Source organism: Schistocerca nitens, chromosome 12 (assembly GCF_023898315.1).
Source record: "Schistocerca nitens isolate TAMUIC-IGC-003100 chromosome 12, iqSchNite1.1, whole genome shotgun sequence".
NCBI classification, from domain to species: domain Eukaryota; kingdom Metazoa; phylum Arthropoda; class Insecta; order Orthoptera; family Acrididae; genus Schistocerca; species Schistocerca nitens.
Window position 1 is genome coordinate 65,314,382 of NC_064625.1, and position 27,423 is coordinate 65,341,804.

Here is a 27,423-nt window from a genome sequence, read left to right on the forward strand (position 1 = left end):
TGGAGTCATGAAGAATGTAGTGGCTGGAACACTCCAAAAAGGTTACAAGTGCGATTTTTGCTGTATTAGAAAATGAACTGTTTTCACATCAGTAAAATGTAAGAAACGAAAATTATAAAAGATGTTTGTAGAATTACATTATTTCGATCTTAAATATACTGTTTACTATTTGTAGTAACTAATAAGCAAATAAAAATAGCAAGTATTGTACATTTTTAAAATTTGTTTGTTTTGCTTGCTATTACCCAGTACTTTGCGTGTCATTACCCTCAGTGGTGGGGAATACCACGCATTTGCACTTTTTTTTATTTTAATGTTCAAAGTTAAGGTACTGTTTATAACTATTTACAGACGATTGGAATATGTGAAGAAATGTCCATTGTATGGTATGTACTTATTTTCGTAGGTTTTAATGACGTAACGAATGGTTCACATCGATTTTTCCTTAGGTGCGTGTATTTCCCCCACTCTCCCCTACTGGGCGATTGCATCAACTTAGATGCTTCTCCTGTGTTCTACTGTGCTGCTTGTATTGTCCCCACATACCGCAGCACGCGACAAGGGCTGGCAGACCATAAATGTAACCGTTTCAGAGAGAAATGCGACCAATGTGACGATCTCGCGTTATATCGATTCGATGGTGAATGACGAAACACGGAGATTTTCTAAGGTTTTTACTACATATTAACACTTTTCACATTTTCTCGTGTTACGTGTGTGCCAGTCCTCGGTTCATGCAAAATCTTAAGGTCCTCGGTCATGTCCAAGGCACCAAACCGACCAATAATTCAATAATCGATAACTAAATCTATAAATGTAGCTCTTCTTACTGGGCGATTGCATCAACTTAGATGCTTCTTCTGTGTTCTACTGTGCTGCTTGTATTGTCCCCACGTACCGCAGCACGCGACAAGGGCTGGCAGACCATAAATGTAACCGTTTCAGAGAGAAATGCGACCAATGTGACGATCTCGCGTTATATCGATTCGATGGTGAATGACGAAACACGGAGATTTTCTAAGGTTTTTACTACATATTAACACTTTTCACTTTTTCTTGTGTTACGTGGCTGCCAGTCCTCGGTTCATACAAAATCTTAAGGTCCTCGGTCATGTCCAAGGCACCAAACCGACCGATACTTCAATAATCGATAACTAAAACTATAAATGTAGCTCTTCTTACTGGGCGATTGCATCAACTTAGATGCTTCTCCTGTGTTCTACTGTGCTGCTTGTATTGTCCCCACATACCGCAGCACGCGACAAGGGCTGGCAGACCATAAATGTAACCGTTTCAGAGAGAAATGCGACCAATGTGACGATCTCGCGTTATATCGATTCGATGGTGAATGACGACACACGGAGATTTTCTAAGGCTTTTACTACATATTAACACTTTTCACATTTTCTCGTGTTACCTGGGTGCCAGTCCTCGGTTAATGCAAAATCTTAAGGTCCTCGGTCATGTCCAAGGCACCAAACCGACCAATAATTCAATAATCGATAACTAAAACTATAAATGTAGCTCTTCTTACTGGGCGATTGCATCAACTTAGATGCTTCTCCTGTGTTCTACTGTGCTGCTTGTATTGTCCCCACATACCGCAGCACGCGACAAGGGCTGGCAGACCATAAATGTAACCGTTTCAGAGAGAAATGCGACCAATGTGACGATCTCGCGTTATATCGATTCGATGGTGAATGACGAAACACGGAGATTTTCTAAGGTTTTTACTACATATGAACACTTTACACATTTTCTCGTGTTAGGTGGGTGCCAGTCGTCGGTTCATGCAAAATCTTAAGGTCCTCGGTCATGTCCAAGGCACCAAACCGACCAATAATTCAATAATCGATAACTAAAACTATAAATGTAGCTCTTCTTACTGGGCGATTGCATCAACTTAGATGCTTCTACTGTGCTGCTTGTATTGTCCCCACATACCGCAGCACGCGACAAGGGCTGGCAGACCATAAATGTAACCGTTTCAGAGAGAAATGCGACCAATGTGACGATCTCGCGTTATATCGATTCGATGGTGAATGACGAAACACGGAGATTTTCTAAGGTTTTTACTACATATGAACACTTTACACATTTTCTCGTGTTAGGTGGGTGCCAGTCGTCGGTTCATGCAAAATCTTAAGGTCCTCGGTCATGTCCAAGGCACCAAACCGACCAATAATTCAATAATCGATAACTAAAACTATAAATGTAGCTCTTCTTACTGGGCGATTGCATCAACTTAGATGCTTCTCCTGTGTTCTACTGTGCTGCTTGTATTGTCCCCACATACCGCAGCACGCGACAAGGGCTGGCAGACCATAAATGTAACCGTTTCAGCGAGAAATGCGACCAATGTGACGATCTCGCGTTATATCGATTCGATGGTGAATGACGAAACACGGAGATTTTCTAAGGTTTTTACTACATATTAACACTTTTCACATTTTCTTGTGTTACGTGGCTGCCAGTCCTCGGTTCATGCAAAATCTTAACGTCCTCGGTCATGTCCAAGGCACCAAACCGACCAATAATTCTATAATCGATAACTAAAACTATAAATGTAGCTCTTCTTAGGGGAAGGTGGGGGAATTACACGCATTTGGGTAATCCCACGCAAGCTGATTTACGCAGTTTGAATAGCGCAAGCTGTTCCCAGTTGGTGCTACACCCTGCCGGCAGGAGTAACAACTACTACGCGGCTTACGCCAGCCATTTTCCAGTGACATTGTTGGAGCAGTTAAGTATTGTTTATTTTCGGCGTGTCTCATGTAATTTTGGTCACCTCTATTTTGCAAGGTAAGGGTTACTATAAGTTGCTTTAATATAATTCTTGCTTATCAACTACTAACCCTAGATGAAACCTTTAATTTAATTGTAAATTTGTCCCGCTATTTGAATTAGGTGCCGAGTTATGCTTAGGTTAGTCATCGAACTTACAGTGGGGTAATGCCACGCACATGTTGAAGTGCGTGGTATTCCCCCTTGCAGGTTATATTTTTGATACTACCGAGTTTTTTTTTTGTAAATTTCAGATGGGTCGATATTATTGAAGAAAAACTCAGAAAGCAAGTTGGACGAAAGAGGAACTTTGTAAGGCTCTTGATGCCGTCAAATCTGGAAGAAAAATACGAGAAGTATCAAGAGCTTTCGGGAATTCATGAATCTACTCTGCGAACGAGAATGAACGTTAAAAATACCGAGGGTCCTAAACTTGGAAAAAAACCCAACATTTTCGACAGAACAGGAAAATAAGATTAGGGATCATGTTATTACAATGGCCAAGCTGCTCTATGGCACTACATGCACCCAGCTGCGAAAGATTGCATTTGAGTATGCAGAGGCTAACAACATTGCAAACAAATTCGATAAGTCATCTGGGTTAGCTGGAAAGGATTGGCTAACTCTATTTTTAAAAAGAAACCTAAGTATTAGCATGGGAAAACTTGAAGCAACTAGCATTAACAGAATACAGGCATTTAATGAAGAAGAGGTTAATGCATATTTTAAAAACTTAGAACATGTCTTTGAAAAATATAAATTTAAAGAGGGGAGAGTGTTCAACGTCGATGGAAATGGGGATAAATACTGTACAAAAGCTGGAGAGAATGTTGGCTCCTAAAGGTGGGGCCACGTCTTGGGAAAGGGGGAAAAACTTGACTGTTTCAGTACTGCTGGTACCTACATCCCCCCTATGTTTATCTTCCCCAGGAAGAGGATGTCATATCTCTTAAGTAAAGGTGGACTAGTTGGAACAATATATGGTTGTTCCGTCAATGGCTGGTCCAATGAGTCATTATTTTTCAAATGGATCCAAGATTTTCTGAACAATGTAAAATCAACTATTGATTACCCTGTGCTGCTGATTTTAGATAATCACAGCAGCCACATTTCACTTGAAATTTTTGAATTTTGTAAAAAACATTCTATTGTCATGGTAACCATACCTCCACACACTTCTCACAAGCCTCAACCACTAGATGTTCCATTCTTTTCTTCATTGAAATCAGCCTTCAGTCATGAATGTGACATGTATATGAAGTCACAGGTGTATCAAAAAATTACACCATGTGAGTTAGCAGAACTTTTTAATAAGGCATATATTAAGGTCACTACCATGGACAAAGGGCAGTCAGGGTTTAAGGCAGGTGGGATTTGCTCTTTCAATCCAAACAAATTTCAGCATGACGACTTACAACAATGTGAGATTTTAAGAGATGTTGTCCTTGAAGATGAAGAGGTTCCGATGCAACAAATGGAAATGAAGTGGTTGCATCTTCAAACGAGCCACATATCCACAAAATGAGTCAAGAACAGATTCCTGGATCTCCAGCAGAAGATGTTCCACTTCTAGTAGGCCTAGAAGAGGTCACAACAACATCAACTAAAAGTGCATGTGTCAAGCATGTTAGTGTATTTCACATATCTCCTGTTCCAACTTCCTCCTAAGACGAAACAAGCCAAGGGAAAGCCTAAGGGAAAGTCAGTGATCCTTACAGCAACTCCAGAGAAGAATAAACTGCTAACAGAGTTATCAATAAAGAAACAAAAAGAAGCCATGAAAAAGAAAGCTGAAGGAAGCAAGAAAATAAATCATAAGGAGAAAGCAGATAAGTGGAGAAATCTGCAACTTAAAAAGTCTCGAAAAAGAAACAGACATATAAAAAGAAACACCGCCAAGAAAGTGAAAGTAGCAACGAGGATGACCTAAATCTGGACTTGCAGAACATTTGTGATGACGATGAAATGGATGATATTGATCCATTGGCGATTTCACAAGATGTCTGTTTAGTTTGTGGAGAGTTTGGGAAAGAAGGAGATCTATAGTATCGATGTATTTCTTCTAGCACATGGAGTCATGAAGAATGTAGTGGCTGGAACACTCCAAAAAGGTTACAAGTGCGATTTTTGCTGTATTAGAAAATGAACTGTTTTCACATCAGTAAAATTTAAGAAACGAAAATTATAAAAGATGTTTGTAGAATTACATTATTTCGATCTTAAATATACTGTTTACTATTTGTAGTAACTAATAAGCAAATAAAAATAGCAAGTATTGTACATTTTTATAATTTGTTTGTTTTGCGTGCTATTACCCAGTACTTTGCGTGTCATTACCCTCAGGGGTGGGGAATACCACGCATTTGCACTTTTTTTTATTTTAATGTTCAAAATTAAGGTACTGTTTATCACTATTTACAGACGATTGGAATATGTGAAGAAATGTCCATTGTATGGTATGTACTTATTTTCGTAGGTTTTAATGACGTAACGAATGGTTCACATCGATTTTTCCTTAGGTGCGTGTATTTCCCCCACTCTCCCCTACTGGGCGATTGCATCAACTTAGATGCTTCTCCTGTGTTCTACTGTGCTGCTTGTATTGTCCCCACATACCGCAGCACGCGACAAGGGCTGGCAGACCATAAATGTAACCGTTTCAGCGAGAAATGCGACCAATGTGACGATCTCGCGTTATATCGATTCGATGGTGAATGACGAAACACGGAGATTTTCTAAGGTTTTTACTACATATTAACACTTTTCACATTTTATTGTGTTACGTGGCTGCCAGTCGTCGGTTCATGCTAAATCTTAAGGTCCTTGGTCATGTTCAAGGCACCAAACCGACCAATAATTCAATAATCGATAACTAAAACTATAAATGTAGCTCTTCTTACTGGGCGATTGCATCAACTTAGATGCTTCTCCTGTGTTCTACTGTGCTGCTTGTATTGTCCCCACATACCGCAACACGCGACAAGGGCTGGCAGACCATAAATGTAACCGTTTCAGAGAGAAATGCGACCAATGTGACGATCTCGCGTTATATCGATTCGATGGTGAATGACGAAACACGGCGATTTTCTAAGGTTTTTTCTACATATTAACAGTTTTCACATTTTCTCGTGTTACGTGGGTGCCAGTCCTCGGTTCATGCAAAATCTTAAGGTCCTCGGTCATGTCCAAGGCACCAAATCGACCAATAATTCAATAATCGATAACTAAAACTATAAATGTAGCTCTTCTTACTGGGCGATTGCATCAACTTAGATGCTTCTCCTGTGTTCTACTGTGCTGCTTGTATTGTCCCCACATACCGCAGCACGCGACAAGGGCTGGCAGACCATAAATGTAACCGTTTCAGAGAGAAATGCGACCAATGTGACGATCTCGCGTTATATCGATTCGATGGTGAATGACGAAACACGGAGATTTTCTAAGGTTTTTACTACAAATTAACACTTTTCATATTTTCTCGTGTTACGTGGGTGCCAGTCTTCGGTTCATGCATAATCTTAAGGTCCTCGGTCAAGTCCAAGGCAGCAAATCGACCAATAATTCAATAATCGATAACTAGAACTATAAATGTAGCTCTTCTTACTGGGCGATTGCATCAACTTAGATGCTTCTTCTGTGTTCTACTGTACTGCTTGTATTGTCCCCACATACCGCAGCACGCGACAAGGGCTGGCAGACCATAAATGTAACCGTTTCAGAGAGAAATGCGACCAATGTGACGATCTCGCGTTATATCGATTCGATGGTGAATGACGAAACACGGAGATTTTCTAAGGTTTTTACTACATATTAACACTTTTGACATTTTCTCGTGTTACGTGGGTGCCAGTCCTCGGTTCATGCACAATCTTAAGGTCCTCGGTCATGTCCAAGGCACCAAACCGACCAATAATTCAATAATCGATAACTAAAACTATAAATGTTGCTCTTCTTAGGGGAAGGTGGGGGAATTACACACATTTGGGTAATCCCACGCAGGCTGATTTATGCAGTTTGAATAGTGCAAGCTGTTCCCAGTTGGTGCTACACCCTGCCGGCAGGAGTAACAACTACTACGCAGCTTACGCCAGCCATTTTCCAGTGACATTGTTGGAGCAGTGAAGTATTGTTTATTTTTGGCGTGTCTCATGTAATTTTGGTCACCTCTATTTTGCAAGGTAAGGGTTACTATAAGTTGCTTTAATATAATTCTTGCTTATCAACTACTAACCCTAGATGAAACCTTTAATTTAATTGTTGATTTGTCCCGCTATTTGAATTAGGTGCCGAGTTATGCTTAGGTTAGTCATCGAACTTACAGTGGGGTAATGCCATGCACATGTTGAAGTGCGTGGTATTCCCCCTTGCAGGTTATATTTTTGATACTAACGAGTTTTTTTTTTTTTAAATTCAGATGGGTCGATATTATTGAAGAAAAACTCAGAAAGCAAGTTGGACGAAAGAGGAACTTTGTAAGGCTCTTGATGCCGTCAAATCTGGAAGAAAAATACGAGAAGTATCAAGAGCTTTCGGGAATTCATGAATCTACTCTGCGAACGAGAATGAACGTTAAAAATACCGAGGGTCCAAAACTTGGAAAAAAACCAACATTTTCGACAGAACAGGAAAATAAGATTAGGGATCATGTTATTACAATGGCCAAGCTGCTCTATGGCACTACATGCACCCAGCTGCGAAAGATTGCATTTGAGTATGCAGAGGCTAACAACATTGCATACAAATTCGATAAGTCATCTGGGTTAGCTGGAAAGGATTGGCTAACTCTATTTTTAAAAAGAAACCTAAGTATTAGCATGGGAGAACCTGAAGCAACTAGCATTAACAGAATACAGGCATTTAATGAAGAAGAGGTTAATGCATATTTTAAAAACTTAGTACATGTCTTTGAAAAATATAAATTTAAAGAGGGGAGAGTGTTCAACGTCGATGGAAATGGGGATAAATACTGTACAAAAGCTGGAGAGAATGTAGGCTCCTAAAGGTGGGGCCACGTCTTGGGAAAGGGGGAAAAACTTGACTGTTTCAGTACTGCTGGTACCTACATCCCCCCTATGTTTATCTTCCCCAGGAAGAGGATGTCATATCTCTTAAGTAAAGGTGGACTAGTTGGAACAATATATGGTTGTTCCGTCAATGGCTGGTCCAATGAGTCATTATTTTTCAAATGGATCCAAGATTTTCTGAACAATGTAAAATCAACTATTGATTACCCTGTGCTGCTGATTTTAGATAATCACAGCAGCCACATTTCACTTGAAATTTTTGAATTTTGTAAAAAACATTCTATTGTCATGGTAACCATACCTCCACACACTTCTCACAAGCCTCAACCACTAGATGTTCCATTCTTTTCTTCTTTGAAATCAGCCTTCAGTCATGAATGTGACATGTATATGAAGTCACAGGTGTATCAAAAAATTACACCATGTGAGTTAGCAGAACTTTTTAATAAGGCATATATTAAGGTCACTACCATGGACAAAGGGCAGTCAGGGTTTAAGGCAGGTGGGATTTGCTCTTTCAATCCAAACAAATTTCAGCATGACGACTTACAACAATGTGAGATTTTAAGAGATGTTGTCCTTGAAGATGAAGAGGTTCCTATGCAACAAATGGAAATGAAGTGGTTGCATCTTCAAACGAGCCACATATCCACAAAATGAGTCAAGAACAGATTCCTGGATCTCCAGCAGAAGATGTTCCACTTCTAGTAGGCCTAGAAGAGGTCACAACAACATCAACTAAAAGTGCATGTGTCAAGCATGTTAGTGTATTTCACATATCTCCTGTTCCAACTTCTTCCTAAGACGAAACAAGCCAAGGGAAAGCCTAAGGGAAAGTCAGTGATCCTTACAGCAACTCCAGAGAAGAATAAACTGCTAACAGAGTTATCAATAAAGAAACAAAAAGAAGCCATGAAAAAGAAAGCTGAAGGAAGCAAGAAAAGAAATCATAAGGAGAAAGCAGATAAGTGGAGAAATCTGCAACTTAAAAAAGTCTCGAAAAAGAAACAGACATATAAAAAGAAACACCGCCAAGAAAGTGAAAGTAGCAACGAGGATGACCTAAATCTGGACTTGCAGAACATTTGTGATGACGATGAAATGGATGATATTGATCCATTGGCGATTTCACAAGATGTCTGTTTAGTTTGTGGAGAGTTTGGGAAAGAAGGAGATCTATAGTATCGATGTTTTTTTTCTAGCAGATGGAGTCATGAAGAATGTAGTGGCTGGAACACTCCAAAAAGGTTACAAGTGCGATTTTTGCTGTATTAGAAAATGAACTGTTTTCACATCAGTAAAATGTAAGAAACGAAAATTATAAAAGATGTTTGTAGAATTACATTATTTCGATCTTAAATATACTGTTTACTATTTGTAGTAACTAATAAGCAAACAAAAATAGCAAGTATTGTACATTTTTATAATTTGTTTGTTTTGCGTGCTATTACCCAGTACTTTGCGTGTCTTTACCCTCAGGGGTGGGGAATACCACGCATTTGCACTTTTTTTTATTTTAATGTTCAAAATTAAGGTACTGTTTATAACTATTTACAGACGATTGGAATATGTGAAGAAATGTCCATTGTATGGTATGTACTTATTTTCGTAGGTTTTAATGACGTAAAGAATGGTTCACATCGATTTTTCCTTAGGTGCGTGTATTTCCCCCACTCTCCCCTACTGAGCGATTGCATCAACTTAGATGCTTCTCCTGTGTTCTACTGTGCTGCTTGTATTGTCCCCACATACCGCAGCACGCGACAAGGGCTGGCAGACCATAAATGTAACCGTTTCAGAGAGAAATGCGACCAATGTGATGATCTCGCGTTATATCGATTCGATGGTGAATGACGAAACACGGAGATTTTCTAAGGTTTTTACTACATATTAACACTTTTCACATTTTCTCGTGTTACGTGGCTGCCAGTCCTCGGTTCATGCAAAATCGTAAGGTCCTCGGTCATGTCCAAGGCACCAAACCAACCAATAATTCAATAATCGATATTTAAAACTATAAATGTAGCTCTTCTTACTGGGCGATTGTATCAACTTAGATGCTTCTCCTGTGTTCTACTGTGCTGCTTGTATATTCCCCACATACCGCAGCACGCGACAAGGGCTGGCAGACCATAAATGTGACCGTTTCAGAGAGAAATGCGACCAATGTGACGATCTCGCGTTATATCGATTCGATGGTGAATGACGAAACACGGAGATTTTCTAAGGTTTTTACTACATATGAACACTTTACACATTTTCTCGTGTTAGGTGGGTGCCAGTCGTCGGTTCATGCAAAATCTTAAGGTCCTCGGTCATGTCCAAGGCACCAAACCGACCAATAATTCAATAATCGATAACTAAAACTATAAATGTAGCTCTTCTTACTGGGCGATTGCATCAACTTAGATGCTTCTACTGTGCTGCTTGTATTGTCCCCACATACCGCAGCACGCGACAAGGGCCGGCAGACCATAAATGCAACCGTTTCAGAGAGAAATGCGACCAATGTGACGATCTCGCGTTATATCGATTCGATGGTGAATGACGACACACGGAGATTTTCTAAGGTTTTTACTACATATTAACACTTTTCACATGTTCTTGTGTTACGTGGCTGCCAGTCCTCGGTTCATGCGAAATCTTAAGATCCTCGGTCATGTCCAAGGCACCAACCCGACCAATAATTCAATAATCGATAACTAAAACTATAAACGTAGCTCTTCTTACTGGGCGATTGCATCAACTTAGATGCTTCTCCTGTGTTCTACTGTGCTGCTTGTATTGTCCCCACATACCGCAGCACGCGACAAGGGCTGGCAGACCATAAATGTAACCGTTTCAGCGAGAAATGCGACCAATGTGACGATCTCGCGTTATATCGATTCGATGGTGAATGACGAAACACGGAGATTTTCTAAGGTTTTTACTACATATTAACACTTTTCACATTTTCTTGTGTTACGTGGCTGCCAGTCCTCGGTTCATGCAAAATCTTAACGTCCTCGGTCATGTCCAAGGCACCAAACCGACCAATAATTCTATAATCGATAACTAAAACTATAAATGTAGCTCTTCTTAGGGGAAGGTGGGGGAATTACACGCATTTGGGTAATCCCACGCAAGCTGATTTACGCAGTTTGAATAGCGCAAGCTGTTCCCAGTTGGTGCTACACCCTGCCGGCAGGAGTAACAACTACTACGCGGCTTACGCCAGCCATTTTCCAGTGACATTGTTGGAGCAGTTAAGTATTGTTTATTTTCGGCGTGTCTCATGTAATTTTGGTCACCTCTATTTTGCAAGGTAAGGGTTACTATAAGTTGCTTTAATATAATTCTTGCTTATCAACTACTAACCCTAGATGAAACCTTTAATTTAATTGTAAATTTGTCCCGCTATTTGAATTAGGTGCCGAGTTATGCTTAGGTTAGTCATCGAACTTACAGTGGGGTAATGCCACGCACATGTTGAAGTGCGTGGTATTCCCCCTTGCAGGTTATATTTTTGATACTACCGAGTTTTTTTTTTGTAAATTTCAGATGGGTCGATATTATTGAAGAAAAACTCAGAAAGCAAGTTGGACGAAAGAGGAACTTTGTAAGGCTCTTGATGCCGTCAAATCTGGAAGAAAAATACGAGAAGTATCAAGAGCTTTCGGGAATTCATGAATCTACTCTGCGAACGAGAATGAACGTTAAAAATACCGAGGGTCCTAAACTTGGAAAAAAACCCAACATTTTCGACAGAACAGGAAAATAAGATTAGGGATCATGTTATTACAATGGCCAAGCTGCTCTATGGCACTACATGCACCCAGCTGCGAAAGATTGCATTTGAGTATGCAGAGGCTAACAACATTGCAAACAAATTCGATAAGTCATCTGGGTTAGCTGGAAAGGATTGGCTAACTCTATTTTTAAAAAGAAACCTAAGTATTAGCATGGGAAAACTTGAAGCAACTAGCATTAACAGAATACAGGCATTTAATGAAGAAGAGGTTAATGCATATTTTAAAAACTTAGAACATGTCTTTGAAAAATATAAATTTAAAGAGGGGAGAGTGTTCAACGTCGATGGAAATGGGGATAAATACTGTACAAAAGCTGGAGAGAATGTTGGCTCCTAAAGGTGGGGCCACGTCTTGGGAAAGGGGGAAAAACTTGACTGTTTCAGTACTGCTGGTACCTACATCCCCCCTATGTTTATCTTCCCCAGGAAGAGGATGTCATATCTCTTAAGTAAAGGTGGACTAGTTGGAACAATATATGGTTGTTCCGTCAATGGCTGGTCCAATGAGTCATTATTTTTCAAATGGATCCAAGATTTTCTGAACAATGTAAAATCAACTATTGATTACCCTGTGCTGCTGATTTTAGATAATCACAGCAGCCACATTTCACTTGAAATTTTTGAATTTTGTAAAAAACATTCTATTGTCATGGTAACCATACCTCCACACACTTCTCACAAGCCTCAACCACTAGATGTTCCATTCTTTTCTTCATTGAAATCAGCCTTCAGTCATGAATGTGACATGTATATGAAGTCACAGGTGTATCAAAAAATTACACCATGTGAGTTAGCAGAACTTTTTAATAAGGCATATATTAAGGTCACTACCATGGACAAAGGGCAGTCAGGGTTTAAGGCAGGTGGGATTTGCTCTTTCAATCCAAACAAATTTCAGCATGACGACTTACAACAATGTGAGATTTTAAGAGATGTTGTCCTTGAAGATGAAGAGGTTCCGATGCAACAAATGGAAATGAAGTGGTTGCATCTTCAAACGAGCCACATATCCACAAAATGAGTCAAGAACAGATTCCTGGATCTCCAGCAGAAGATGTTCCACTTCTAGTAGGCCTAGAAGAGGTCACAACAACATCAACTAAAAGTGCATGTGTCAAGCATGTTAGTGTATTTCACATATCTCCTGTTCCAACTTCCTCCTAAGACGAAACAAGCCAAGGGAAAGCCTAAGGGAAAGTCAGTGATCCTTACAGCAACTCCAGAGAAGAATAAACTGCTAACAGAGTTATCAATAAAGAAACAAAAAGAAGCCATGAAAAAGAAAGCTGAAGGAAGCAAGAAAATAAATCATAAGGAGAAAGCAGATAAGTGGAGAAATCTGCAACTTAAAAAGTCTCGAAAAAGAAACAGACATATAAAAAGAAACACCGCCAAGAAAGTGAAAGTAGCAACGAGGATGACCTAAATCTGGACTTGCAGAACATTTGTGATGACGATGAAATGGATGATATTGATCCATTGGCGATTTCACAAGATGTCTGTTTAGTTTGTGGAGAGTTTGGGAAAGAAGGAGATCTATAGTATCGATGTATTTCTTCTAGCACATGGAGTCATGAAGAATGTAGTGGCTGGAACACTCCAAAAAGGTTACAAGTGCGATTTTTGCTGTATTAGAAAATGAACTGTTTTCACATCAGTAAAATTTAAGAAACGAAAATTATAAAAGATGTTTGTAGAATTACATTATTTCGATCTTAAATATACTGTTTACTATTTGTAGTAACTAATAAGCAAATAAAAATAGCAAGTATTGTACATTTTTATAATTTGTTTGTTTTGCGTGCTATTACCCAGTACTTTGCGTGTCATTACCCTCAGGGGTGGGGAATACCACGCATTTGCACTTTTTTTATTTTAATGTTCAAAATTAAGGTACTGTTTATAACTATTTACAGACGATTGGAATATGTGAAGAAATGTCCATTGTATGGTATGTACTTATTTTCGTAGGTTTTAATGACGTAACGAATGGTTCACATCGATTTTTCCTTAGGTGCGTGTATTTCCCCCACTCTCCCCTACTGGGCGATTGCATCAACTTAGATGCTTCTCCTGTGTTCTACTGTGCTGCTTGTATTGTCCCCACATACCGCAGCACGCGACAAGGGCTGGCAGACCATAAATGTAACCGTTTCAGCGAGAAATGCGACCAATGTGACGATCTCGCGTTATATCGATTCGATGGTGAATGACGAAACACGGAGATTTTCTAAGGTTTTTACTACATATTAACACTTTTCACATTTTATTGTGTTACGTGGCTGCCAGTCGTCGGTTCATGCTAAATCTTAAGGTCCTTGGTCATGTTCAAGGCACCAAACCGACCAATAATTCAATAATCGATAACTAAAACTATAAATGTAGCTCTTCTTACTGGGCGATTGCATCAACTTAGATGCTTCTCCTGTGTTCTACTGTGCTGCTTGTATTGTCCCCACATACCGCAACACGCGACAAGGGCTGGCAGACCATAAATGTAACCGTTTCAGAGAGAAATGCGACCAATGTGACGATCTCGCGTTATATCGATTCGATGGTGAATGACGAAACACGGCGATTTTCTAAGGTTTTTTCTACATATTAACAGTTTTCACATTTTCTCGTGTTACGTGGGTGCCAGTCCTCGGTTCATGCAAAATCTTAAGGTCCTCGGTCATGTCCAAGGCACCAAATCGACCAATAATTCAATAATCGATAACTAAAACTATAAATGTAGCTCTTCTTACTGGGCGATTGCATCAACTTAGATGCTTCTCCTGTGTTCTACTGTGCTGCTTGTATTGTCCCCACATACCGCAGCACGCGACAAGGGCTGGCAGACCATAAATGTAACCGTTTCAGAGAGAAATGCGACCAATGTGACGATCTCGCGTTATATCGATTCGATGGTGAATGACGAAACACGGAGATTTTCTAAGGTTTTTACTACAAATTAACACTTTTCATATTTTCTCGTGTTACGTGGGTGCCAGTCTTCGGTTCATGCATAATCTTAAGGTCCTCGGTCAAGTCCAAGGCAGCAAATCGACCAATAATTCAATAATCGATAACTAGAACTATAAATGTAGCTCTTCTTACTGGGCGATTGCATCAACTTAGATGCTTCTTCTGTGTTCTACTGTACTGCTTGTATTGTCCCCACATACCGCAGCACGCGACAAGGGCTGGCAGACCATAAATGTAACCGTTTCAGAGAGAAATGCGACCAATGTGACGATCTCGCGTTATATCGATTCGATGGTGAATGACGAAACACGGAGATTTTCTAAGGTTTTTACTACATATTAACACTTTTGACATTTTCTCGTGTTACGTGGGTGCCAGTCCTCGGTTCATGCACAATCTTAAGGTCCTCGGTCATGTCCAAGGCACCAAACCGACCAATAATTCAATAATCGATAACTAAAACTATAAATGTTGCTCTTCTTAGGGGAAGGTGGGGGAATTACACACATTTGGGTAATCCCACGCAGGCTGATTTATGCAGTTTGAATAGTGCAAGCTGTTCCCAGTTGGTGCTACACCCTGCCGGCAGGAGTAACAACTACTACGCAGCTTACGCCAGCCATTTTCCAGTGACATTGTTGGAGCAGTGAAGTATTGTTTATTTTTGGCGTGTCTCATGTAATTTTGGTCACCTCTATTTTGCAAGGTAAGGGTTACTATAAGTTGCTTTAATATAATTCTTGCTTATCAACTACTAACCCTAGATGAAACCTTTAATTTAATTGTTGATTTGTCCCGCTATTTGAATTAGGTGCCGAGTTATGCTTAGGTTAGTCATCGAACTTACAGTGGGGTAATGCCATGCACATGTTGAAGTGCGTGGTATTCCCCCTTGCAGGTTATATTTTTGATACTAACGAGTTTTTTTTTTTTTAAATTCAGATGGGTCGATATTATTGAAGAAAAACTCAGAAAGCAAGTTGGACGAAAGAGGAACTTTGTAAGGCTCTTGATGCCGTCAAATCTGGAAGAAAAATACGAGAAGTATCAAGAGCTTTCGGGAATTCATGAATCTACTCTGCGAACGAGAATGAACGTTAAAAATACCGAGGGTCCAAAACTTGGAAAAAACCCAACATTTTCGACAGAACAGGAAAATAAGATTAGGGATCATGTTATTACAATGGCCAAGCTGCTCTATGGCACTACATGCACCCAGCTGCGAAAGATTGCATTTGAGTATGCAGAGGCTAACAACATTGCATACAAATTCGATAAGTCATCTGGGTTAGCTGGAAAGGATTGGCTAACTCTATTTTTAAAAAGAAACCTAAGTATTAGCATGGGAGAACCTGAAGCAACTAGCATTAACAGAATACAGGCATTTAATGAAGAAGAGGTTAATGCATATTTTAAAAACTTAGTACATGTCTTTGAAAAATATAAATTTAAAGAGGGGAGAGTGTTCAACGTCGATGGAAATGGGGATAAATACTGTACAAAAGCTGGAGAGAATGTAGGCTCCTAAAGGTGGGGCCACGTCTTGGGAAAGGGGGAAAAACTTGACTGTTTCAGTACTGCTGGTACCTACATCCCCCCTATGTTTATCTTCCCCAGGAAGAGGATGTCATATCTCTTAAGTAAAGGTGGACTAGTTGGAACAATATATGGTTGTTCCGTCAATGGCTGGTCCAATGAGTCATTATTTTTCAAATGGATCCAAGATTTTCTGAACAATGTAAAATCAACTATTGATTACCCTGTGCTGCTGATTTTAGATAATCACAGCAGCCACATTTCACTTGAAATTTTTGAATTTTGTAAAAAACATTCTATTGTCATGGTAACCATACCTCCACACACTTCTCACAAGCCTCAACCACTAGATGTTCCATTCTTTTCTTCTTTGAAATCAGCCTTCAGTCATGAATGTGACATGTATATGAAGTCACAGGTGTATCAAAAAATTACACCATGTGAGTTAGCAGAACTTTTTAATAAGGCATATATTAAGGTCACTACCATGGACAAAGGGCAGTCAGGGTTTAAGGCAGGTGGGATTTGCTCTTTCAATCCAAACAAATTTCAGCATGACGACTTACAACAATGTGAGATTTTAAGAGATGTTGTCCTTGAAGATGAAGAGGTTCCTATGCAACAAATGGAAATGAAGTGGTTGCATCTTCAAACGAGCCACATATCCACAAAATGAGTCAAGAACAGATTCCTGGATCTCCAGCAGAAGATGTTCCACTTCTAGTAGGCCTAGAAGAGGTCACAACAACATCAACTAAAAGTGCATGTGTCAAGCATGTTAGTGTATTTCACATATCTCCTGTTCCAACTTCTTCCTAAGACGAAACAAGCCAAGGGAAAGCCTAAGGGAAAGTCAGTGATCCTTACAGCAACTCCAGAGAAGAATAAACTGCTAACAGAGTTATCAATAAAGAAACAAAAAGAAGCCATGAAAAAGAAAGCTGAAGGAAGCAAGAAAAGAAATCATAAGGAGAAAGCAGATAAGTGGAGAAATCTGCAACTTAAAAAAGTCTCGAAAAAGAAACAGACATATAAAAAGAAACACCGCCAAGAAAGTGAAAGTAGCAACGAGGATGACCTAAATCTGGACTTGCAGAACATTTGTGATGACGATGAAATGGATGATATTGATCCATTGGCGATTTCACAAGATGTCTGTTTAGTTTGTGGAGAGTTTGGGAAAGAAGGAGATCTATAGTATCGATGTTTTTTTTCTAGCAGATGGAGTCATGAAGAATGTAGTGGCTGGAACACTCCAAAAAGGTTACAAGTGCGATTTTTGCTGTATTAGAAAATGAACTGTTTTCACATCAGTAAAATGTAAGAAACGAAAATTATAAAAGATGTTTGTAGAATTACATTATTTCGATCTTAAATATACTGTTTACTATTTGTAGTAACTAATAAGCAAACAAAAATAGCAAGTATTGTACATTTTTATAATTTGTTTGTTTTGCGTGCTATTACCCAGTACTTTGCGTGTCTTTACCCTCAGGGGTGGGGAATACCACGCATTTGCACTTTTTTTTATTTTAATGTTCAAAATTAAGGTACTGTTTATAACTATTTACAGACGATTGGAATATGTGAAGAAATGTCCATTGTATGGTATGTACTTATTTTCGTAGGTTTTAATGACGTAAAGAATGGTTCACATCGATTTTTCCTTAGGTGCGTGTATTTCCCCCACTCTCCCCTACTGAGCGATTGCATCAACTTAGATGCTTCTCCTGTGTTCTACTGTGCTGCTTGTATTGTCCCCACATACCGCAGCACGCGACAAGGGCTGGCAGACCATAAATGTAACCGTTTCAGAGAGAAATGCGACCAATGTGATGATCTCGCGTTATATCGATTCGATGGTGAATGACGAAACACGGAGATTTTCTAAGGTTTTTACTACATATTAACACTTTTCACATTTTCTCGTGTTACGTGGCTGCCAGTCCTCGGTTCATGCAAAATCGTAAGGTCCTCGGTCATGTCCAAGGCACCAAACCAACCAATAATTCAATAATCGATATTTAAAACTATAAATGTAGCTCTTCTTACTGGGCGATTGTATCAACTTAGATGCTTCTCCTGTGTTCTACTGTGCTGCTTGTATATTCCCCACATACCGCAGCACGCGACAAGGGCTGGCAGACCATAAATGTGACCGTTTCAGAGAGAAATGCGACCAATGTGACGATCTCGCGTTATATCGATTCGATGGTGAATGACGAAACACGGAGATTTTCTAAGGTTTTTACTACATATGAACACTTTACACATTTTCTCGTGTTAGGTGGGTGCCAGTCGTCGGTTCATGCAAAATCTTAAGGTCCTCGGTCATGTCCAAGGCACCAAACCGACCAATAATTCAATAATCGATAACTAAAACTATAAATGTAGCTCTTCTTACTGGGCGATTGCATCAACTTAGATGCTTCTACTGTGCTGCTTGTATTGTCCCCACATACCGCAGCACGCGACAAGGGCCGGCAGACCATAAATGCAACCGTTTCAGAGAGAAATGCGACCAATGTGACGATCTCGCGTTATATCGATTCGATGGTGAATGACGACACACGGAGATTTTCTAAGGTTTTTACTACATATTAACACTTTTCACATGTTCTTGTGTTACGTGGCTGCCAGTCCTCGGTTCATGCGAAATCTTAAGATCCTCGGTCATGTCCAAGGCACCAACCCGACCAATAATTCAATAATCGATAACTAAAACTATAAACGTAGCTCTTCTTACTGGGCGATTGCATCAACTTAGATGCTTCTCCTGTGTTCTACTGTGCTGCTTGTATTGTCCCCACATACCGCAGCACGCGACAAGGGCTGGCAGACCATAAATGTAACCGTTTCAGCGAGAAATGCGACCAATGTGACGATCTCGCGTTATATCGTTTCGATGGTGAATGACGAAACACGGAGATTTTCTAAGGTTTTTACTACATATTAACACTTTTCACATTTTCTCGTGTTAGGTGGGTGCCAGTCGTCGGTTCATGCAAAATCTTAAGGTCCTCGGTCATGTCCAAGGCACCAAACCGACCAATAATTCAATAATCGATAACTAAAACTATAAATGTAGCTCTTCTTACTGGGCGATTGCATCAACTTAGATGCTTCTCCTGTGTTCTACTGTGCTGCTTGTATTGTCCCCACATACCGCAGCACGCGACAAGGGCTGGCAGACCATAAATGCAACCGTTTCAGAGAGAAATGCGACCAATGTGACGATCTCGCGTTATATCGATTCGATGGTGAATGACGACACACGGAGATTTTCTAAGGTTTTTACTACATATTAACACTTTTCACATTTTCTTGTGTTACGTGGCTGCCAGTCCTCGGTTCATGCGAAATCTTAAGATCCTCGGTCATGTCCAAGGCACCAACCCGACCAATAATTCAATAATCGATAACTAAAACTATAAACGTAGCTCTTCTTACTGGGCGATTGCATCAACTTACATGCTTCTCCTGTGTTCTACTGTGCTGCTTGTATTGTCCCCACATACCGCAGCACGCGACAAGGGCTGGCAGACCATAAATGTAACCGTTTCAGCGAGAAATGCGACCAATGTGACGATCTCGCGTTATATCGATTCGATGGTGAATGACGAAACACGGAGATTTTCTAAGGTTTTTACTACATATTAACACTTTTCACATTTTCTTGTGTTACGTGGCTGCCAGTCCTCGGTTCATGCAAAATCTTAAGGTCCTCGGTCATGTCCAAGGCACCAAACCGACCAATAAATGCAGGAGATGCCTAAACAAGAAGATTTATCATATTTCAAACATCCCTTATTCATGTGGTGTCCCAACTGCACCAAAAACCCATTGAATGGAGAATCTGCTTTGTGGCCATACAACCAGCTGACCCTGCTGCAAAGAACAAACACTTAACCACATTTCACGATTCAAATACATTACTCCACTGTGGAATTGATGAATATAAGTGATAATGGTATCAATCAAAAGAAGAACCTAGCTAAAGAAAGAAGTTTTTCCCAATGACTGGAATAGACAAAATGCTGGGAGTGATGGTTCTTATCAGACAAAATCACACTCGATGGTAGAACAAACATAGCAGTCATCACACGGAATGTCACTGCTGAGAGAAAGAAACATGTACCACATTTTGTGCAGCACTTCTATTATTCAGTAAGGTGCACATGGTGTCCCATCTGCACCAAAACCCCATTGAATGGAGAATCTGCTTTGTGGCCATAAAACCAGCTGACCGTGCTGTAGAGTACAAACACTTAACTACATTTCACGATTCAAATGCATTACTCCACTGTGAAATTGATGAATATAAGTGATAATGGTATCAATCAAAAGAAGAACATAGCTAAAGAAAGAAGTTTTTCCCAATGACTGGAATAGACAAAATGCTGGGAGTGATGGTTCTTACCAGACCAAATGACACTCGATGGTAGAACAAACATAGCAGTCATCAAACAGAATCTCCTTGCTGTGAGGGAAGAAACGTACCACAATTTGTGCAGCACATTTAGTATTTTTGGTGACCATTGGAATAAGATTTTTAAATATGTAAAGCAAATGAAGGAGATACCTAAACAAGAAGCTTTATCACATTCCGAACTTCTGTTATTCAGTAAGATGCACATGGTGTCACAACTGCACCAAAAACCCATTGAATGGAGAATCTGCTTTGTGGCCATAAAACCAGCTGACCCTGCTGTAGAGAACAAACAGTTAACCACATTTCATGATTCAAATACATTACTCCACTGTGAAATTGATGAATATAAGTGATAACGGTATCAATCAAAAGAAGCTCCTAGCAAAAGAAAGAAGTCTTTCCCAATAACTCCAAATGACAGAATACTGGGACTGATGGTTCTTATGAGACAAAATCACACTCGATGGTAGAGCAAACATAGAAGTCATCAAACGGAATCTCCCTGCTGAGAGGGAAGAAACATGTACCACATTTTGTGCAGCACACTGATTATTTTTAGTGACCATTGGAATAAGATTTTTTAACATATAAAGCAAATGAAGGAGATACCTAAAGAAGAAGATTTATCATATTTCAAACATCCCTTATTCATGTGGTGTCCCATCTGCACCAAAAACCCATTGAATGGAGAATCTGCTTTAAGGCCATACAACCAGCTGACCCTGCTGTAGAGAACAAACACTTAACCATATTTCACGATTCAAATACATTACTCCACTGTGAAATTGATGAATATAAGTGATAACGGTATCAGTCAAAAGAAGAACCCATTGAATGGAGAATCTGCCTTGTGGCCATAAAACCAGCGGACCCTGCTGTTGAGAAGAAAGACTTAACCACATTTCATGATTCAAATACATTCTTCCACTGTGAAATTAATGAATATAAGTGATAACGGTATCAATCAAAAGAAGCACCTAGCAAAAGAAAGAAGTCTTTCCCGATAACTCCAATAGACAGAATGGTGGGAGTGATGGTTCTTATCAGACAAAATCACACTTGATGGTAGAAGAAACATAGCAGTCATCAAACAGAATCACCTTGCTGTGAGGGAAGAAACATGTACCGCAATTTGTGCAGCACATTTATTATTTTTAGCGACCATTGGAATAAGTTTTTTAAACATGTAAAGCAAATGAAGGAGATACCTAAACAAGAAGCTTTATCACTTTCCGAACTTCCATTATTCAGTAAGGTGCACATGGTGTCCCATCTGCACCAAAACCCCATTGAATGGAGAATCTGCTTTGTGGCCATAAAACCAGCTGACCTGCTGTAGAGTACAAACACTTAACCACATTTAACAATTCAAATACATTACTCCACTGTGAAATTGATGAATATAAGTGATAACGGTATCAATCAATAGAAGCACCCAACAAAAGAAAGAATTTTTTCCCAACAACTCCAATAGACAGAATGCTGGGAGTGATGGTTCTTATCAGACAAAATCACACTTGATGGTAGAAGAAACATAGCAGTCATCAAACAGAATCACCTTGCTGTGAGGGAAGAAACATGTACTACAATTTGTGCAGCACATTGATTACTTTTAGTGACCATTGGAATAAGATTATTAAACATATAAAGCAAATGAAGGAGATACCTGAACAAGATGATTTATCAAATTCCGAACATCCGTTATTCAGTAAGGCGTATGTGGTGTCCCATCTCCAACAAAAACCCATTGAATGCAAAATCTGCTTTGAGGCCATACAACCAGCTGAACCTGCTGTAAAGAACAAACACTTAACCACATTTTACGATTCAAATACATTACTCCACTGTGAAATTGATGAGTATAAGTGATAACGGTATCAATCAAAAGAAGCACCTAGCAAAAGAAATAATTTTTTCCCAACAAGTTCAATAGACAGAATGCTGGGAGTGATGGTTCTTATCAGACAAAATCACACTCGATGGTAGAACAAACATAGCAGTCATCAAACAGAATCTCCTTGCTGTGAGGGAAGAAACATGTACCACAATTTGTCTAGCACATTTATTATTTTTAGTGACCATTGGAATAAGATTTTTAAACATGTAAAGCAAATGAAGGAGATACCTAAACCAGAAGATTTATCACATTCCGAAGATCCCTTATACAGTATGGTGCATGTGGAGTCCCACCTGCACCAAAAACGCATTGAATGGAGAATCTGCTTTGTGGCCATACAACCAGCTGGCCCTGCTGTAAAGAAGCAACACTTAACCACATTTCAAGATTCAAATACATTACACCACTGTGAAATTGATGAATATAAGTGAGAACGGTATCAATCAAAAGAAGCACCTAGCAAAAGAAAGAATTTTTTCCCAACAACTCCAATAGACAGAATGCTGGAATTGATGGTTCTTATCAGACAAAATCACACTCGATGGTAGAACAAACATCGCAGTCATCAAACAGAAGCTCCTTGCTGTGAGGGAAGAAACATGTACCACAATTTGTGCAGCACATTTATTATTTTTAGTGACCATTGGAATAAGATTTTTAAACATGTAAAGCAAATGAAGGAGTTACCTAAATAAGAAGATTTACCACATTCCTAACTTCCGTTATTCAGTAAGATGCACATGGTGTCCCATCTGCACCAAAAACACATTGAATGGAGAATCTGCTTTGTGGCCATAAAACCAGCTGAGCCTGCTGTAGAGAAAAAACACTTAACCACATTTCACGATTCAAATACATTACTCCACTGTGAAATTGATGAATATTAGTGATAACGGTATCAATCAAAAGAAGCACCTAGCAAAAGAAAGAAGTCTTTCCCAATACCTCCAATAGACAAAATGCTGGGAGTGATGGCTCTTATCAGACAAAATCACACTCGATGGTAGAGCATACATAGAAGTCATTAAACGGAATCTACCTGCTGAGAGGGAAGAAACATGTACCACAATTTGTGCAGCACATTTATTATTTTTAGTGACCATTGGAATAAGATTTTTAAACATGTAAAGCAAATGAAGGAGATACCTAAACAAGAAGCTTTATCACTTTCCGAACTTCCGTTTTCAGTAAGGTGCACATGGTGTCCCATCTGCACCAAAACCCCATTGAATGGAGAATCTGCTTTGTGGCCTAAAAACGAGCTGACCCTGCTGTAAAGACCAAACACTTAACCACATTTCACGATTCAAATACATTACTCCACTGTGAAATTGATGAGTATATGTGATAACGTTATCAATCAAAAGCAGCACCTAGCAATAGAAACAATTTTTTCCCGACAACTCCAATAGACAGAATGCTGGGAGCGATGGTTCTTATCAGACAAAATCACACTCGATGGTAGAACAAACATAGCAATCATCAAACAGAATCTCCCTGCTGTGAGGGAAGAAACATGAACCACAATTTGTGCAGCACATTTATTATTTTTAGTGACCATTGGAATAAGATTTTTAAATATGTAAAGCAAATGAAGGAGATACCTAAATAAGAAGATTTACCACATTCCTAACTTCCGTTAATCAGTAAGATGCACATGGTGTCCCATCTGCACCAAAAACACATTGAATGGAGAATCTGCTTTGTGGCCAAAAAACCAGCTGACCCTGCTGTAGTGAAGAAACACTTTACCACATTTCACGATTCAAATACATTACTCCACTGTCAAATTGATGAATATTAGTGATAACGGTATCAATCAAAAGAAGTACCTACCAAAAGATAGAAGTCTTTCCCAATAACTCCAAAAGACAGAATGCTGGGAGTGATGGTTCTTATCAGACAAAATCACACTCGATGGTAGAACAAACATAGTAGCCATCAAACGGAATCTACCTGCTTTGAGGGAAGAAACATGTACCACAATTTGTGCAGCACATTTATTATTTTTAGTGACCATTGGAATAAGATTTTTAAACATGTAAAGCAAATGAAGGAGATACCTAAACCAGAAGATTTATTACATTCCGAACATCCCTTATTCAGTAAGATGCATGTGGAGTCCTATCTGCACCAAAAACGCATTGAATGGAGAATCTGCTTTGTGGCCATACAACCAGCTGACCCTGCTGTAAAGAAGCAACACTTAACCACATTTCACGATTCAAATGCATTACTCCACTGTGAAATTGATTAATATAAGTGAGAATGGTATCAATCAAAAGAAGCACTTAGCAAAAGAAAGAAGTCTTTCCCAATAACTCCAATAGACAGAATGCTGGGAGTGATGGCTCTTATCAGAAAAAATCACACACGATGGTAGAGCAAACATAGCAGTCATCAAACAGAATCTCCTTGCTGTGAGGGAAGAAACATGTAGCACAATTTGTGCAGCACATTTATTATTTTTAGTGACCATTGGAATAAGATTTTTCAACTTGTGAAGCAAATGAAGGAGATACCTAAACAAGAAGCTTTATCACATTCCGAACTTCCGTTATTCAGTAAGTTGCACATGGTGTCCCATCTGCACCAAAAACCCATTGAATGGAGAATCTGCTTTGTGGCCAAACAACCAGCTGACCCTGCTGTAAAGAACAAACACTTAACCACATTTCACGATTCAAATACATTACTCCACTGTGAAATTGATTAATATAAGTGAGAACGGTATCAATCAAAAGAAGCACCTAGCAAAAGAAAGAATTTTTTCCCAACAACTCCAAAAGACAGAATGCTGGAAGTGATGGTTCTTATCAGACAAAATGACACTCGATGGTAGAACAAACATAGCAGTCATCAAACAGAAGCTCCTTGCTGTGAGGGAAGAAACATGTACCACAATTTGTGCAGCACATTTTTTATTTTTAGTGACCATTGGAATAAGATTTTTAAACATGTAAAGCAAATGAAGGAGATACCTAAATAAGAAGATTTACCACATTCCTAACTTCCGTTATTCAGTAAGATGCACATGGTGTCCCATCTGCACCAAAAACACATTGAATGGAGAATCTGCTTTGTGGCCATACAACCAGCTGACCCTGCTGTAGTGAAGAAACACTTAACCACATTTCACGATTCAAATACATTACTCCACTGTGAAATTGATCAATATTATTGATAACGGTATCAATCAAAAGAAGTACCTACCAAAAGATAGAAGTCTTTCCCAATAACTCCAAAAGACAGAATGCTGGGAGTGATGGTTCTTATCAGACAAAATCACACTCGATGGTGGAACAAACATAGCAGCCATCAAACAGAATCTCCCTGCTGTGAGGGAAGAAACATGTACCACAATTTGTGCAGCACATTTATTATTTTTAGTGACCATTGGAATAAGATTTTTAAACATATAAAGCAAATGAAGGAGATACCTAAACAAGAAGCTTTATCACATTCCAAACTTCCGTTATTCAGTAAGGTGCACATGGTGTCCCAACTGCACCAAAAACCCATTGAATGGAGAATCTAATTTGTGGCCATAAAACCAGCTGACCCTGCTGTAGAGAACAAACACTTAACCACATTTCACGAATCAAGTACATTACTCCACTGTGAAATTGATGAGTATATGTGATAACGTTATCAATCAAAAGCAGCACCTAGCAATAGAAACAAATTTTTCCCGACAACTCCAATAGACAGAAAGCTGGGAGTGATGGTTCTTATCAGACAAAATCACACTCGATGGTAGAACAAACATAGCAGTCATCAAACAGAATCTCCCTGCTGTGAGGGAAGAAACATGAACCACAATTTGTGCAGCACATTTATTATTTTTAGTGACCATTGGAATAAGATTTTTAAACATGTAAAGCAAATGAAGGAGATACCTAAATAAGAAGATTTACCACATTCCTAACTTCCGTTATTCAGTAAGATGCACATGGTGTCCCATCTGCACCAAAAACACATTAAATGGAGAATCTGCTTTGTGGCCATACAACCAGCTGACCCTGCTGTAAAGAAGCAACACTTAACCACATTTCACGATTCAAATACATTACTCCACTGTGAAAATGATTAATATAAGTGAGAATGGTATCAATCAAAAGAAGCACTTAGCAAAAGAAAGAAGTCTTTCCCAATAACTCCAATAGACAGAATGCTGGGAGTGATGGCTCTTATCAGACAAAATCACACTCGATAGTAGAACAAACATAGCAGTCATCAAACAGAATCTCCTTGCTGTGAGGGAAGAAACATGTAGCACAATTTGTGCAGCACATTTATTATTTTTAGTGACCATTGGAATAAGATTTTTCAACTTGTAAAGCAAATGAAGGAGATACCTAAACAAGAAGCTTTATCACATTCCGAACTTCCGTTATTCAGTAAGGTGCTCATGGTGTCCCATCTGCACGAAAAACCCATTAAATGGAGAATCTGCTTTGTGGCCAAACAACCAGCTGACCCTGCTGTAAAGAACAAACACTTAACCACATTTCACGATTCAAATACATTACTCCACTGTGAAATTGATTAATATAAGTGAGAACGGTATCAATCAAAAGAAGCACCTAGCAAAAGAAAGAATTTTTTCCCAACAACTCCAATAGACAGAATGCTGGAAGTGATGGTTCTTATCAGACAAAATGACACTCGATGGTAGAACAAACATAGCAGTCATCAAACAGAAGCTCCTTGCTGTGAGGGAAGAAACATGTACCACAATTTGTGCAGCACATTTATTATTTTTAGTGACCATTGGAATAAGATTTTTCAACATGTAAAGCAAATGAAGGAGATACCTAAAGAAGAAGATTTATCATATTTCAAACATCCCTTATTCATGTGGTGTCCCATCTGCACCAAAAACCCATTGAATGGAGAATCTGCTTTGTGGCCATACAACCAGCTGACCCTGCTGTAGAGAACAAACACTTAACCAAATTTCACGATTCAAATACATTACTCCACTGTGAAA

General features: G+C 39.2%; 4 protein-coding genes across 4 annotated transcripts; all 4 read left to right on the forward strand.

The window, feature by feature from the left end:
* The first annotated feature begins 3,721 nt into the window (after positions 1-3,721).
* On the forward strand, positions 3,722-4,309 carry LOC126214905 (uncharacterized). Its single transcript, XM_049941547.1, has one exon. It carries the CDS (start codon positions 3,722-3,724, stop codon positions 4,307-4,309), a length of 588 nt encoding a protein of 195 aa, XP_049797504.1.
* Positions 4,310-7,880: 3,571 nt separating this feature from the next.
* On the forward strand, positions 7,881-8,468 carry LOC126214906 (uncharacterized). Its single transcript, XM_049941548.1, has one exon. The coding sequence runs from the start codon at positions 7,881-7,883 to the stop codon at positions 8,466-8,468; it is 588 nt and encodes a 195-aa protein (XP_049797505.1).
* Positions 8,469-12,031: 3,563 nt separating this feature from the next.
* On the forward strand, positions 12,032-12,619 carry LOC126214907 (uncharacterized). The gene has a single exon (XM_049941549.1). It carries the CDS (start codon positions 12,032-12,034, stop codon positions 12,617-12,619), a length of 588 nt encoding a protein of 195 aa, XP_049797506.1.
* A 3,570-nt stretch (positions 12,620-16,189) lies between these two features.
* Positions 16,190-16,777, forward strand: LOC126214908 (uncharacterized). The gene has a single exon (XM_049941550.1). The coding sequence runs from the start codon at positions 16,190-16,192 to the stop codon at positions 16,775-16,777; it is 588 nt and encodes a 195-aa protein (XP_049797507.1).
* The last annotated feature ends 10,646 nt before the right edge of the window (positions 16,778-27,423 follow it).

Coding starts and splice junctions, on each gene's coding strand:
- LOC126214905 (XM_049941547.1), top strand. CDS start 3,722: ATGTCATATCTCTTAAGTAAAGGTGGACTAGTTGGAACAATATATGGT.
- LOC126214906 (XM_049941548.1), top strand. CDS start 7,881: ATGTCATATCTCTTAAGTAAAGGTGGACTAGTTGGAACAATATATGGT.
- LOC126214907 (XM_049941549.1), top strand. CDS start 12,032: ATGTCATATCTCTTAAGTAAAGGTGGACTAGTTGGAACAATATATGGT.
- LOC126214908 (XM_049941550.1), top strand. CDS start 16,190: ATGTCATATCTCTTAAGTAAAGGTGGACTAGTTGGAACAATATATGGT.